This window comes from Cricetulus griseus, chromosome 6 (assembly GCF_003668045.3).
Source record: "Cricetulus griseus strain 17A/GY chromosome 6, alternate assembly CriGri-PICRH-1.0, whole genome shotgun sequence".
In the NCBI taxonomy this organism is placed as follows: Eukaryota; Metazoa; Chordata; class Mammalia; order Rodentia; family Cricetidae; genus Cricetulus; species Cricetulus griseus.
Window position 1 is genome coordinate 153,332,250 of NC_048599.1, and position 13,344 is coordinate 153,345,593.

The following is a 13,344-nucleotide window of genomic DNA, read 5'->3' on the forward strand; positions in this document are numbered from 1 at the left end:
CCACATGACCACATGCCAACATTGTAAACAGACCAGGGCACATGGAGGGAAGCCTGCAACTAGGCCAGGGCTGGATGGTGCTGGCGTGAGGATATTAGTGACATCTCAGAGGGGCCCGTGTGTCCAAGGTTCAGCCTCAGAGAACTAGGGTTGCCTAGGAAGTCTGAGAAGGCCTAGGGAGGCAGAGACAGCCAGAGGCAGGCATACAGCACATGGACACTTGGCCTGTCACCCAAATATAGATCTAGACCCTCTGTGGGCACTGAAGTCCCAGGGTACATACCTCTGCCAGACATGGGAGAGCAGGGAGCCTCCCCAACTCCGTGTGTGTGTGTGTGTGTGTGTGTGTGTGTGCCACCTTCTCCCTGTCCCCACCTCTCCTGACGCTCTATCCCTGCATCCTCTCCTCTCTCCCACCACAGTACGAAGTGGCCTGTTTATCTGTGACACCTGTCGGGTGTGTGGCCCCCTCCCTCCCTGTCTGGCTGCTCTGTGTGGATGAAGTCTAGGGCAGAGCTGTTGTGCATGCACTTTGGGTTCTCTCTCCATCCTTCCTGCCTGCTCGCAGCCATCTCAGCTAGGATCCTGGTTACCATGGCAACACTGCGGCTGTACCAGGTGGCAATGGGGGCAGGGAGCTGGCCTACTGCAGCCTGCCATGTCCCATGCCAGGCCTGACAGGCAGTGGCTGGACTCATCCTGGGGACACTTAGGAACTCCCCCAGCTATGCAGACCCCCTTCTTCGTGGCTGGGATAGGAGGTGGGAGAGGAGGCAGGGGACCAGGAATACAAAGAGGCAGGAGACTGTGACCTCAAGGGCAATTAGACACTGGGGTGGGGGAGGGGACTCTGGCCGGGACTGAGGGGCATGGAGGACTGAGAAAGACAGGACACAGTGTGGCATGCCGAACCACATGACACTCCAGCCAGACCTTTCCACATAACAGAGATCAAGAGGTCTGTAAGGGACCTAGTGGAAGACCCAAGTTCTAGTCCCCAGTTCTTCCCCTATCCCAAGCAAAATGCAATTTCCATGACAACCTGCTGTTCAGCCTGAGGAGGGGGGACTGCACCTCATGAGGGATGGGAGAATGTGGCTGCACAGGAGGCAGTGGGGTAGTGAGCACACAGGGCCACAAAGGCCTAGCTCGCAAGCCACCATGCCAGCCAGCACAGGAGGGCAGAGGGCTCACAGAGAAGCACCTCATCCCTACCACCCTGCTCCCTCCCTCTGGCTCCAGTGGAGAGGGTCAAGGGTTAAACTACAAAGATCATTCACTGCCCAGGTCTGGTACAGAGACCAACAAACACTGAAGATCTACAACAGGACACCGTGCTAAAGGCCATGGCCACCAGTGTAGTCCCTCAAGTCCCCCAGAAGGTGGGGGTGGTAGGCTATGGCCGCCTGGGTGAGTCCAAACTAGCCTAGGGCCTCCTCCTGTGGCCCTATCCCTAATGTCCCAGAAATATCTGCTCCCACTTGTCTTTCTCCCCAGTCTGCCAGCTCAGTCTGCCTTCTGCCCACTTGCTGGGCCTTCCTCTCTCTGGTCCTCTCTGTCGTGCCCCCCCACTCTGTGTGTGTGTGTGTGTGTGTGTGTGTGTGTGTGTGTGTGTGTGTGTATCTGGGTGTCTGCCTCTCTCTAGGTCTCTGTTCTCTCTCTGGGTCTCTGAGGTATCTCAGTCTTCTATCTTTCCTCTTGGTCTCATCTCTCTCTCTTTTTCTCTTTCTAGGTCTTTGTCCCTCTTTCTGTGTGTCTCTGAGTCTCTGTCTCTCCCCTTTTGGTGTCTATATAGTCTTTCTCTCTCTCTCTCTCTCTCTCTCTCTCTCTCTCTCTCTCTCTCTCTCTCTCTCTCTGTGTGCTGTGTGTGTGTGTGGTGTGTGTGTGTGTGTGTGTGTGTGTGTGTCCCTCTCTCCTCTGTCTCTCTGACTGGGATGTGTTCTCTGTACTTTCCTTGGGTCACTGGCCCTCCCCCTCCTCTGTGTCTGTGTATCTCTCTCTGTCCCCCTCTCCATCTCCATGACTGGGGTGTAGTCTCTGTACTTTCCTTGGATCTCTGGCTCTCCCCTTCTGCAGGACAGTCTCTTGTGTCTCGCCTTCTGGCTCAGGGACCAGAACTGGGCCTAGAACTTGTTTTTGTATGGAACCGTGACCCTGGACGAATGGCAGGGAGTGTGCCCCCTGCCCTGCAGCTCCAAGACCTTACTACCCTTAAGGAAAGGTCAGTGGCCCACAGCACAGTGGGAGCCTTACTGCCTGCCTCCCAGTGTCAGACAACACTTTGACCCTCTCTGGGTCTCAGTGCACATAAAGATAAACTAGAATACACCCACCATCCCATTTCCCTCCCTAGCCAGGGTAAGGAGTGACATCCCTCCAAACCCTGAGACCTGATTCTTCTCTAAGGGCCTACTCCATGTCTCCCTCTCCCAGGCATCCTGACCTTGTGGTAGAAGTGGCCCATCCAAATATAATCCATGAATCAGGGGTACAAATCCTGCGACATGCTAACCTCCTGGTGAGCCCCCTAATCCCTCAGCAAGCCCTTCTCTGTGTTGGCTGCATCCCACCACACAGCAATGATCTATGTCTTGGCCTTCCCTCTCTCTACCATACTTCCCAAGGTGGGGTCTCCCTCAGCTCTGGCTGACCAGACCACAGAGCAGCAGCTCATGGAGGCATCAAACTGCTGGGGCCACACTGTGTTTGTGGCCCGAGGAGCCCTGTGGGGGACTGAAGACATCAGGAGATTGGATGCATCGGGAGGCCTCCAGGTGAGAACCATATGGGCTGCAACTGAGGGAACATGTAAGAGTCTCAGCTTCCTGACCCTGCCATTGTTTCCAGAGCCTTCGAGTCACCATGGCCACACATCCTGATGGCTTCCGACTGGAGGGGTCCCTGGCTGCAGCACACATCAGTGGGCCGCGCACAGTGCTCTACGAGGGCCCTGTGCGTGGGCTCTGCCCCTTGGCCCCCCGAAATTCTAACACCATGGCAGCTGCTGCCCTGGCTGCCCCCAGTCTAGGCTTCGACCGTGTCATTGGGGTGCTTGTGGCTGACCTTAGGTGAGCAACGGAAGTAAGTGGCCCACCTGTGTACAGGCCAGATGTACTAACTACCCTTCTCCGCTGGCTGCAGCCTCAAAGACATGCACGTGGTGGACGTGGAGCTGAAAGGCCCCCCAGGGCCCACAGGCCACAGCTTTGCTGTGCACACCCACAGAGAGAACCCAGCCCAGCCTGGCGCTGTCACCGGCTCTGCTACTGTCACAGCCTTCTGGGGCAGCCTACTGGGTGCGTCCAGACCTCTCCAAGAGTCCCTTGACTTTTGTGCCCTGCAGAACTCACATGTCGGATGTCCCACCCCGGTTGTCTGTCTTTGCCCATCCTTAGTTTTCTCTCCCAGGTCTCTCTTTTTCTCTGAGTCTCAGCCCCCCTCTTGTCTCTGCATCCACACCCCACATCTCTTTCTGAGTATCCTCTTTGGGTTGTACTACACTATCATTTTCAAAGCCCACGGCCGCCATGGCTGCTTGCATGTCTGTGTGGTCATTCTAGTCTTTCATTCTCCCCACAGGCTGCTGCCAGCTCCCCTCCAGACCTGGGATTCACCTCTGCTGACAAGTCTCCCCCGCTGCCCTTGCTGTCACCTCGACCACTGTGTGTCTCAGTAAACATCAGAGTTCTGTCGGCTGTTCTCTTTGGCCTCTTTAGTTCCTTATCCCCTAACTCTATTACATCACGCTTCAACACACTGTGTGTGACGCCATAGCAGCGAGCGCACGAGCATACGCACAAACCATTTTCCTGGAAGCTATCGCGAGAGCCCCAGTTACTACATTTCCCAGAAACCTCTAGACTGCAGTGAGCCCTGGGGGTGCATGAAAACTGGCTGTGTGGTCCGACGGGAGTTGTAGTTCCGCGCTGCAGAGCGTCCCCGGCGGACTTCCGTACCGCGCGTCCTATTTAGGCGCCTCGGAGGCCTTCGGGAATTGCAGTCAGGAGTGCTCGGGCGGTCGGGAGCTGTAGTCCGTCCTGCCTGCCCAGTCAGCGTGGTACCACTCGGCCGCTACCCAGGGAATGAGAAAGCGGCCGGTCCCAGCGAGCAGAGAGGCCGACGGGGTGAGGGCCAAGCGAGTGCCGTGCGGAGGCGGGTGGGAGCGTGCCTGGTTGCCAGGTGACAGGAAGAGGGGAGCTCCTGTTGCTTAGTGACTGGGAGAGGGCCTTGTTGCCAGGTGACGGGAGGAGAGAACCCTGGTTATTGATGAGGGGAAGTCTTTCGTTGCTAGGCGACCAGAAGAGACCCTGTTACCCAGAGACGGGGAAGGAGGAGTCCTCCATTGCTAGGTGATCAGAAATCGGACCGGTTACCAAGCGGGTGGGGAGTACTCTGTTGCTTGGGAACCAAAAAGGTATTGTTTCCTAGGGACAGAAGGGGCGATACTTCGTTACTAGGTTATAGTGATCCGGACTTTTTTTTGCTTAGAGACATGAAGTGGGGGTGGATCTCTATTGCCAAGTGAGCAAAAAAGAGCCCTTTCCCCCTAGGACTAGGGCATAAAGATGCCTCTACGCTTCGGAGACAGCCTAGGTAGCTGGGTCGTTTCCTCCCAAGCTGGCTCCAGTGCCCATCTCAGTGGCTGTTGCCCAGGGACACAGGAGTCTGGAGACCCAGATGGCCGAGATCCTGGGTCCCTAACACTTTCTCCTTGTACCACCCCCAGCAGGAGCCGAGGAGGGCATGTCTCAGGCCCCGGAAGCGCGGCCGAGCCCACCCTCAGTGTACCACGAGCGGCAGCGGCTAGAGCTGTGCGCGGTCCACGCTCTCAACAACGTCCTCCAACAACAGCTCTTTAGCCAGGAAGCTGCAGATGAAATTTGCAAGAGGTGACTGCCCTAGGTCCTGGCCCTGGAAGAGCAGGGCTGAGGGGCATGGGAGCCTGCCTGGGCACTAACAAGGCCGGGGCGCAGATCCTGGAGCTGATGTCTGCCCTTCCACCTGCTGCTTCTCACAGCCTCAACCCAGCTTTGGCCTCAACCTCTCTTATCTGAGCCTTTGTCACAGCCTCCCAGCTGTCTGTGTTTCTCCTCCTGACCATCCTACACACAGCCCCACAGCTGCCTTCCCCCTCCTCTGCATTTATTCCTCTGGGGGTCCCTGGCACTCCTAGAGAATAGCCCAGGTCCTTCAGCCTGAACTCCAAGGCTTTGGGTGCTCTGGTCCTTGCCTACCAGTCTGCAGCTTCTCCTTCACTACTCTCCTTGGCCCCAGATGACCCCACTGTGGTGATTCTGAGCTCTTACCCAGGCATTCTTGTTCTTCTTGGTCACGTAGGTGCCCTTCAGAATTTCAACCATCACTTTCTTAAACTCTCTTCCTAGTCCCACTTCTAGGCCCCACAATCCTTTCACAGATACGCCAACACCCCAGCCTGCAGTTCATGTCCACATCCAGAGGCAGCCTTCACATCTTCTCACTGCTGCTCAGCCAGCACCCTCAGACTGTAGATTTATGTTAGGAGATATCCATCCCCCTGCCACCAGCTCTGTCATGCCAGGAGCATGCTGAACAACTAGAGCTAAGGCAGATGTAGTGAGGAGAAGGCTCGGGACACAGAGCAAACACAAGTGGTTCCCTCCATGTCACTGCTCTCCAAGGGGCCAGCTCTTCAGAGGAACAGGGTCACATCTGGAGAGAGCTTAGAGGGAAGGCTTGGGCACAGGGACAGCTGGAGATAGGTGGCTGGTAAGAGCTGGTGCTGAGGCTATGCAAGAACCACTTGCCACTGGAGGAGGTGAGAGTCTGTCCCCGGGATTTGGGGCACCAGGGAGGGCTGTGAACAGAGTAGGGCAGGGTATTGCCAAATGAAAGAGGCATTCTGTATTCAAATATGGTGACATGAGCGGCATTGTCACTCAGGGGAGCTCTGTGCCCATTCTGGGGGTTTGATGGCTTCTCTACCAGAAGAAATGACATCTGAGGCTGGTCTGGAAAGAGGCCATGATGAGAAGGGCAGATGGAAGGGCAGAGACTTTGTCCAGAGCACTTGGGAGTCATGGGAGAGGTGGGAGTAGGAGAGAGGCAGGCAGCTCAAGGCTTTTGGAGGTGGATCGGATGGAGAGACTAGAGACTGGGAAGGGTTTCTGAGTGGAAAAAGACAAAAACTTTAGCTAGGCAGAGAGTACAGGTGTTGGGAATGGGAGGAAAAACAGGGCTTAGAGCCCAATGAGCTGTGTGGGGCTTAAAGAGAAAGAGCCAAAAGCCAGGCTCTGGGCCTCTCCTGCTGTGTGAGAAGTTGAAGGCCTTTCCAGGATTCCCAACCTTGGCTCTGCCCCCTTCACCCCCAGGCTGGCCCCAGACTCCCGGCTGAACCCTCATCGCAGCCTCCTGGGCACCGGCAATTATGATGTCAACGTGATCATGGCTGCCCTGCAAGGCCTGGGCCTGGCCGCTGTGTGGTGGGACAGGAGGAGGTAGGGCCTAGGCTGTGGGCTACACTGGCCCTGGGTTTGTGGGATGAAGCAGAGGGTGACTTGAAGGTAGATGGGGGAGGTTTTTGCCAGAGAGCCTCTGGCTAATGGGGACTGACTGACTGACTGACTGACTGACTGACTGACTGACTGATGAGCTAAACTGATAAACTTGGTACCAGTGAAAGGTATTCTGTGGGGGGTCCAAGTGACATGAGTGACTCATGACTGAGGAAATGGGGTTAAGAGTAGTGAGACCAGCCTGTTGACCTGAGGCAAAACTGAATTGGAAGCTGGCCTGGGTTGCATATAGAGACCCTGACTCAAAAAGGCAAATAACAAAACGTTGAGGGGCTGGGGCTCCATTGGCAGAACGCTTACCCAGCATGTATATGAGGCTGGGGTTCCATCCCCAGCACCCCATGAACTGCTGTAGTGGTGCATATCTGGGACACCTGAGACCCTGCCTAAACAAAACCAAAGCTGGACTTGACAGGTAGAGGGTGACAGGTCAGTGGGTGGTGAGTGGCTGTTCTGGGGAGGGAAGCAGTATCCAAGGGCCTCTGGGGCCTCATGCTGTGTCACTCCCCTCCCCAGACCGCTGTCCCAGCTGGCCCTGCCCCAGGTGCTAGGCCTGATCCTGAACCTACCCTCTCCTGTGTCGCTGGGACTGCTGGCCCTGCCATTGCGCCGCCGGCACTGGGTGGCCCTGCGCCAAGTGGATGGCATCTACTATAACCTGGACTCAAAGCTTCGGGCACCTGAAGCCCTAGGGGGTGAGGATGGTGTCAGGTGAGTGGAGTGAAGGTTGAGACCAGCGCTGGCACTGTTCTGCAAGGAGACGGGCCTGCCTGCACTGCCCAGACCTCATCTCCACATGTCTCCCTCCAGAGCCTTCCTGACAGCTGCCCTGGCCCAAGGCCTGTGCGAGGTGCTATTGGTGGTGACCAAGGAGGTAGAGGAGACTGGCTGCTGGCTGCACACAAGCTGACCCACTGCCTGTGAACAGTTGCCTGCTGCTACAGTCCTGAGTGTCCAGTGCCTGGGAGCGGCCTGCAACTCCACACCCTAGGAGGCCTGCTCCTACCCCAAAGCCCCCACTTGCTGCCAACCACTGCTGCCTCAATAAATCTGCTCTTTTGCTATCTGCGTCTAAGCTTCTAGGGACTGTTCTTGGTCACAAGCCAGTGCCTAGAGGGAGACAGAAGCTAGAGACCAACATGTCATCCTCAAAATCAGTAGAATAACATATAATGAAGCAGGGATCACTCCTCCCTAAGGTTTAGACCACTGGTGAGGAAACAGGCCAGACAGTAGGCCCCAAAGATGACCATGGTGCTGGTAGCCTGTGACCGTGGACCTTGACTTCCCAGGTGCAGGGGGAGCTGGGCAGCAGAGAGGACTGGTTATAACCAGCCTTCCTCAGGAACAGCTGGACTTGGTGTGTGCCTGGGTGAAGGCACAAGGTCCTTAAAAGCAGGAGGCCATCCCAGTGGAGCCCATTAAGAATTTCTGGTTCCCACAGAGAGAGCCGGCATGAGATATCTGAAGCTGTGACAAGGGCTTGGGCTCCTCATAGCAACCTCAGGAAATTGGCACAGCTGCTGCCATTTTCTCAGGGTGTGCTGGGCCGCCAGAGGGACGAACAGACAGACAGACGGACAGCTGTTGGGGGAATATTTTCCCAGGGCTCCAGACTGGAGCAGAAGGAAAATGCCTCTACCGCAGTCACCCAGCCAGACATTCTCAAGAGGCTGGGAAACTTGAGGGGCCCCAGAATTGGAAATTGCTGATGTACCCGGAGTGCTACAGCCCTGCTGTCATCACCACAGTTATTTGGGGAGGTGTTGACAGACAGGCCTATCTGGGACAGTGGAAGAGAACTGGAGCCAGGAGGAGGGCCCAGATAGGCGCACCATGAAGAAGCAGTGGAGGTGGTGGCATGAGCCACAAGAGGGGGAGCAGAAGGCCAGGGTCTATCCTAGTAATGGTCCATCTGGGGATGAGGGCCACATCCTGGCACCATGCTATCTGGTCCTCAAGATTCTGAGGTCAAAGGGCAATTGTAAAGTAAAAAACCAAGGCAGCATGTGGAGGACACATACTGGGTTGCCAGAGCACCCAGTCCTGTGCCCTGGACCCTCACTGAGGAACAAATGAGGAAACTAGGGTTGATGGAAAGAAGGTGTGCCCCTGCCGCTGGCCTGGGTCCCCTATTATCTTCTTTGCCCCACCTAATGGGAGTCTCACTCTGTCTCTATCACTCTCCGTCTCCACCCCCTCCCCCATGTGTCTGTGTGTCTGTGTGTGCCCTTACCCTCCTTTTGAGACACAGTCTCAATGTATGGCTCAGATTGGTTTCAAACTTGCTGTGATCCTCCTGCCTCAGTCACCCAAGTGCTGGGATTACAGGTGTGTCCCACCACACCCATTTCCCCTTCTCTTCCCCTGGCTCTGAAGTCCCTCAGGGTCTCTGAGCCTCTAACCTTCTCTATGCTTCTGTCGCCCTTTTCCTGTCCAACCCCCACCCCCACTCCCATCGCGCTCCACCTGTCGCCTTTCAGTCCCAAGTAGGGGACATCTGCCAGGACTCCCTGAGTGTTTCTATTCTTGGCCTCAGTGGTGCAGCCTGTGACATCCCAGGTGCAAGCTCAGCGATGACCAAATAAGGTTCTAAATGAGGAGCCTGTGGAGGGAAGGGTGCAGGCCTGCACACCGATTCAATGCCTCATGTTTGCCCTCAGTGCCGACGTGGTGTCCCCACTGATATCCCACTTCTGAGGAGAGCACCCTTGACCCTAACATGCCTTACCAGGCCTGACCTGAAGCTGGTGGGCTCCTGGGGGTTCCCTGATGTGAGTGTGGGGCTCCAAACCGACCTCCAGGGGCCTGAGGGTTGGTGGCACGGCTGCCTGTGCAGCTGTTGCTGGCTGTGCTGACAGCTGACGCTCGCTCAATTTAGCTGCAAGGCCAGAATCTGGCCAGATAAGGTGTGGATAGGGACAGGACCCGCCCCTATGGTGCCCCTTAAATTGCAGGGCTTGGGCCGGGGCTGGGGGCGCAGACACTGAGGCCAGGTGAGAGGGTCCTGCTGCCGTGGTGGCCCACAAGGCGCCCGGTGTCTCTCCACCTGTCCGCTTGCCTCTCCTGACTGGGCTCCTTCTGCCTCCCACAGCCTCCATCCTCTCCTGTGCCTCTCTCGGCCTGTGTCTTCATCTCTGCCCCCACCCCACACACACATACTTCATCTCTCGGTCTCTGTTTCTGTTCCCCTCTCTCTGCTTCAATCTCTGTATCTAATTTTCCCTGCCCCCTCTTTCTCTCTGCCTGTGTCTCTCCATCTGTCTCTCTGATTTTCTACCTCCCTTCAACTGTGTCTCTCAGCCCAGTGCTTCCTCTATCTCTGATGTTCTATGTGTCCTGATTTTCCTTTTCTCCTTATTTCTTTCCATATCTGTCTTTGTCTCTCTCTTGTCTTTGCCTTTCTCTGTCTCTCTCCATCTCTCTGCCTCTCTCTGATTCTCCCTCTCTATCTCTGCCTGGCTGTTTCAACCCCTTGCTTCCCATCTCCTATTTTCAGGCCTCTCTTCTTCCCTCTTTCCCTCTGCTGGCCGGAGCCCTGTGTTCTTTCCTGAATAAAGCTGGTTCTGTCCTGGCTCCCCCTTCTCTGCCTCCGTCTTTCCTCCCCCCTCTGCCCCCACCCACGCCCAGCCCAGATCCTGGGTGAGGAGCTCAGTATTGGCAGCAGGGTCATTCCCTTCTGCCCCACACAATAGGAAGGAGGGGTGGAGAGCAGGGACTCAAGACCAGAGAGGCAGGGAGTAAGGTCAGCCCAGATGAGGGACAGTGGCTCATGGGATTCAGAGGTCAGGCAGCACCCCACACCCGGCAGATCGGGCTCTCCTCCCCCTCGGACCAGGCTGTGCCAGCACCAGGACAATGCGCCCTTGTCTCCTGTCCTGACAGCTGGGGGCTCCTGCCTCCAGCTCCTTCAGAGAAGCCAGTGGCTTTCTGCTCCACCCTAGGTAGGGGAGTGACCCTGAGGGCCAGGCCTGGGGCATCTGCTGCCTCCTGTCTCCTGTCTGCCTGAGCCCCAGAGCCCTTCTGGTCACCCCGGTGTTTGTCTACCCTTTCTACCCTCTACCTTCCCACTTTCTGTTCAGCTGCGCTGTCCTCTCCACTATGCCCTTTCTCCCATCCAGTCCAGTCGGCCTGGCCCTCCCCACTAGTAATCTTGTGAGCACCTGTTGTGTATCAAGTCCCAGACCCGGCTCCCCTCCCTCCTGCGCTCCCACCCATTGTCTGTTTCTGGTCTCCTCCCTCCCCGCCCTCCTGGGAGAAGGAATGAACTCACTTCACTCACGATCCTATCTCTCTCCACCCTCCCCTCCCCTGCCCCCTCTCCTCTCCTCTCACTGTTTACTGTCTTCCAAGACAAAGAGTACATTTATTGAGTGCTGTTAGTATGCGGTCTCTCTTGTTCTCCATCTCCACTGACAATGGTTTCTGCCAACCTCTGCTTCTCTCTGCCTGGGGACTGTGGGCATTTATTGGGCACCATCAGTATGCTAAGCTTTTTATAAACACTGCCTTCCTCCCTCCTGTCCTTTGCTTCCTACTGCACCCCCCCCCGCACCCCAGGAAAGGGAGGTGGCATTAACTGAGCACTGAATGTGTGCCAAGTAATCCACACCTATGCCTCTTTTGGCTCTGTCCCCTCTGCAGAGAAGCTGCAGCTCTTCCAGGCAGAGGGGTGGGGAGCCCTTTGGGAGTACAACTAGGGTTAAGAATGGGCCAGCATGGTTTGGGTGCTAAGGCAGGAACAAATGAGGAAACTAGGGTTGATGGAAAGAAGGTGTGCCCCTGCCGCTGGCCTGGGTCCCCTATTATCTTCTTTGCCCCACCTAATGGGAGTCTCACTCTGTCTCTATCACTCTCTGTCACATGCCATCTTCCTTTGACCTTTTCCCATGATATGGCCACACAAAGCTCCTCACATACAATGCAGTACCTGATACTTGGGTACTCCTGTCATCACCCAATTCAGCCACCGCAGCCTCCTCCCAGGCCAACCATCTGTTTCCTCCTCTCCTCTTCCTTCTCCTCCTTTTCCTCCTCCAACTTCCTCTCTTTCTCCCCTTCTCTGGCTCTTCCTCCTCTTCCTCTCCATTTCCTTCCCCTCCTGTACCTCAACCTCCTTTCCTTCCATTTCCCTTCCTCCTCCATCTCCTCTGCTGCCTTTTCTCCTCCTCTGTTTCCTCCTCCTCTGCCCCTTTGTCCTCTTCTTCCTCCTCTTCTCCTGCCCCCTCTGTCTCTCTCCATGTTCTTCTGCTTCTCCTTTTCCTCCTCCATCTTTTCTTCTTGCAGCTTCTCCTCATCTCTTCCCGTTTTCCTCCATCTCCTCATTTATCTCTTTTCCCCTTCCCGTCTCCCATTTTCTCGTGTCCCTTCCTTTCTTCTTCCCCCTGATGCTCCACCTGCTCCCTCTTTCTTTCCCTTTTGTCTTCCTCCTCCTCCTGGCACTCGCTCTGGAGACCAGGCTGGCCTCGAACTCACAGAGATCCGCCTGCCTCTGCCTCCCGAGGGCTGGGATTAAAGGCGTGCGCCACCAGCGCCCCGGCTCCTCTCGGTCTGCTGATGCTCTGCATCCCTCCTCCTCCTCCTCCTCACCTCCCTCTCCTCTCTCTCCTCCTCGTCCTCACTGTCAGCCTCCTCGTCCTGCGACTCCTCCATCTCCTTCACCTCCTCCTCCTTTCTCTGCCTCTTCCTCTTCTCTATTTGCCTCTCCTTCCTTCCCTTTTATCTCCTCTACCTCCCCTTTCTTCTCCATTTCCCTCTACTTCTCTCCGTCCCCGATTGTCCATATCCTCTTCTTCCATCGATGTCTTCCTCCTGCCCATCTCTTCTTCCTTCTCCACTCCAGCTCCTCCTGGTCTTCCTTCTCATCTCCTCTGTCTCCTTTCTCCTCTCCTCCCTTTATCCTCCTCCATCTCTCTCCTTCTCCTCTTCCCACAGCCCCTCCTCCTCCTCGTCTCCTCCTTTCCTTTCTTTCCTTCCTTCTCCTTCCCGCCCTCGTCTTCACCTGCCCCTCTTCTCTCTTCTTACTCTCCACCGCCCTCTTCCCTTAACCCTCTGCTTTCCAATCTCCAACCCTCTTCCATCTTCTCCTTCTCCTCACCATCATTTCTTCCTCCTTGTTTCCCCTCCATCTCCTCCTCCTCCTCCTCACACTTCCCCTTCATCTCCTTACCCTTCATTTCCTTCTCTTCCTCCATCTCCATGTCTCATTTCTCTACTTCCCCTCTTCTTCCTGTTTTCTTCCTTCTCCTTTCCTCCTCCATATTCCCCTCTTCCTTCTGTTTCTAACCCTCTTCCTCTTCGTCTCTTCCTCTCTATCCTCTATTATATCCTCCTAATTCTTCCTTTCTCTTCTTCCATCCTCTCCTCTTCCTATTCTAGTTTCCTTCCATCTTCTATTCTTCCTCCTAGTCCTACTCCTCCTTTCACCTGTCTGCCTCCTCCATGTCTGTCTCTTCCATCCCTTCCCTTTCCTCCATACCCTCTTGTGTCATCTCCTCTTGCTCTTCTCTCGTTTCCTCCTTCTACCTCATTTCTTTTCCTCCTAATTCTTTCCCTCCTTCTCCCTTGCCATGACCCCTCTCTCCTTTTACCTCTTCCTCTTCCTCCACATTCTTTCTTTCATCTTCCTCGTCTTTCATCTTTTTTCTCCTCCTCCTCTTCCCTCCCCTCCTAGTGTTCTCTTTTCCTTTCTTCCATTTCCTAATCCTTTGTTCTCCTCTTCCTTCCTCTTCCTTTTCCTTCTTCCTTTCCACCATTGTCTCCTCCTCCTCCTCCTCCTTCTCTTTCTCCC

At 55.6% G+C, this 13,344-nt stretch overlaps 2 protein-coding genes across 6 annotated transcripts; both read left to right on the forward strand.

The window, feature by feature from the left end:
- The first annotated feature begins 1,346 nt into the window (after nt 1-1,346).
- Aspdh (aspartate dehydrogenase domain containing) lies at nt 1,347-4,031 on the forward strand. The gene is made up of 8 exons (XM_035447104.1): nt 1,347-1,410; nt 2,077-2,221; nt 2,434-2,518; nt 2,625-2,774; nt 2,848-3,068; nt 3,142-3,352; nt 3,580-3,662; nt 3,920-4,031. Exons 1-8 carry the CDS (start codon nt 1,347-1,349, stop codon nt 4,029-4,031), a joined length of 1,071 nt encoding a protein of 356 aa, XP_035302995.1.
- Josd2 (Josephin domain containing 2) lies at nt 3,967-7,623 on the forward strand. 5 transcript variants are annotated; one of them, XM_027420811.2, is made up of 6 exons: nt 3,971-4,124; nt 4,292-4,349; nt 4,727-4,889; nt 6,351-6,476; nt 7,071-7,265; nt 7,365-7,623. In XM_027420811.2, the coding sequence occupies exons 1-6, from the start codon at nt 4,083-4,085 to the stop codon at nt 7,462-7,464; spliced, it is 684 nt and encodes a 227-aa protein (XP_027276612.1). In that variant the 5' UTR covers nt 3,971-4,082; the 3' UTR covers nt 7,465-7,623. The 5 variants fall into 5 exon arrangements, with proteins under 5 accessions (XP_027276614.1, XP_027276615.1, XP_027276612.1 ...); XM_027420812.2 differs by having other exon boundaries at nt 4,730-4,889; XM_035446730.1 differs by having other exon boundaries at nt 3,991-4,124; nt 4,238-4,349.
- Nucleotides 7,624-13,344: the final 5,721 nt, after the last annotated feature.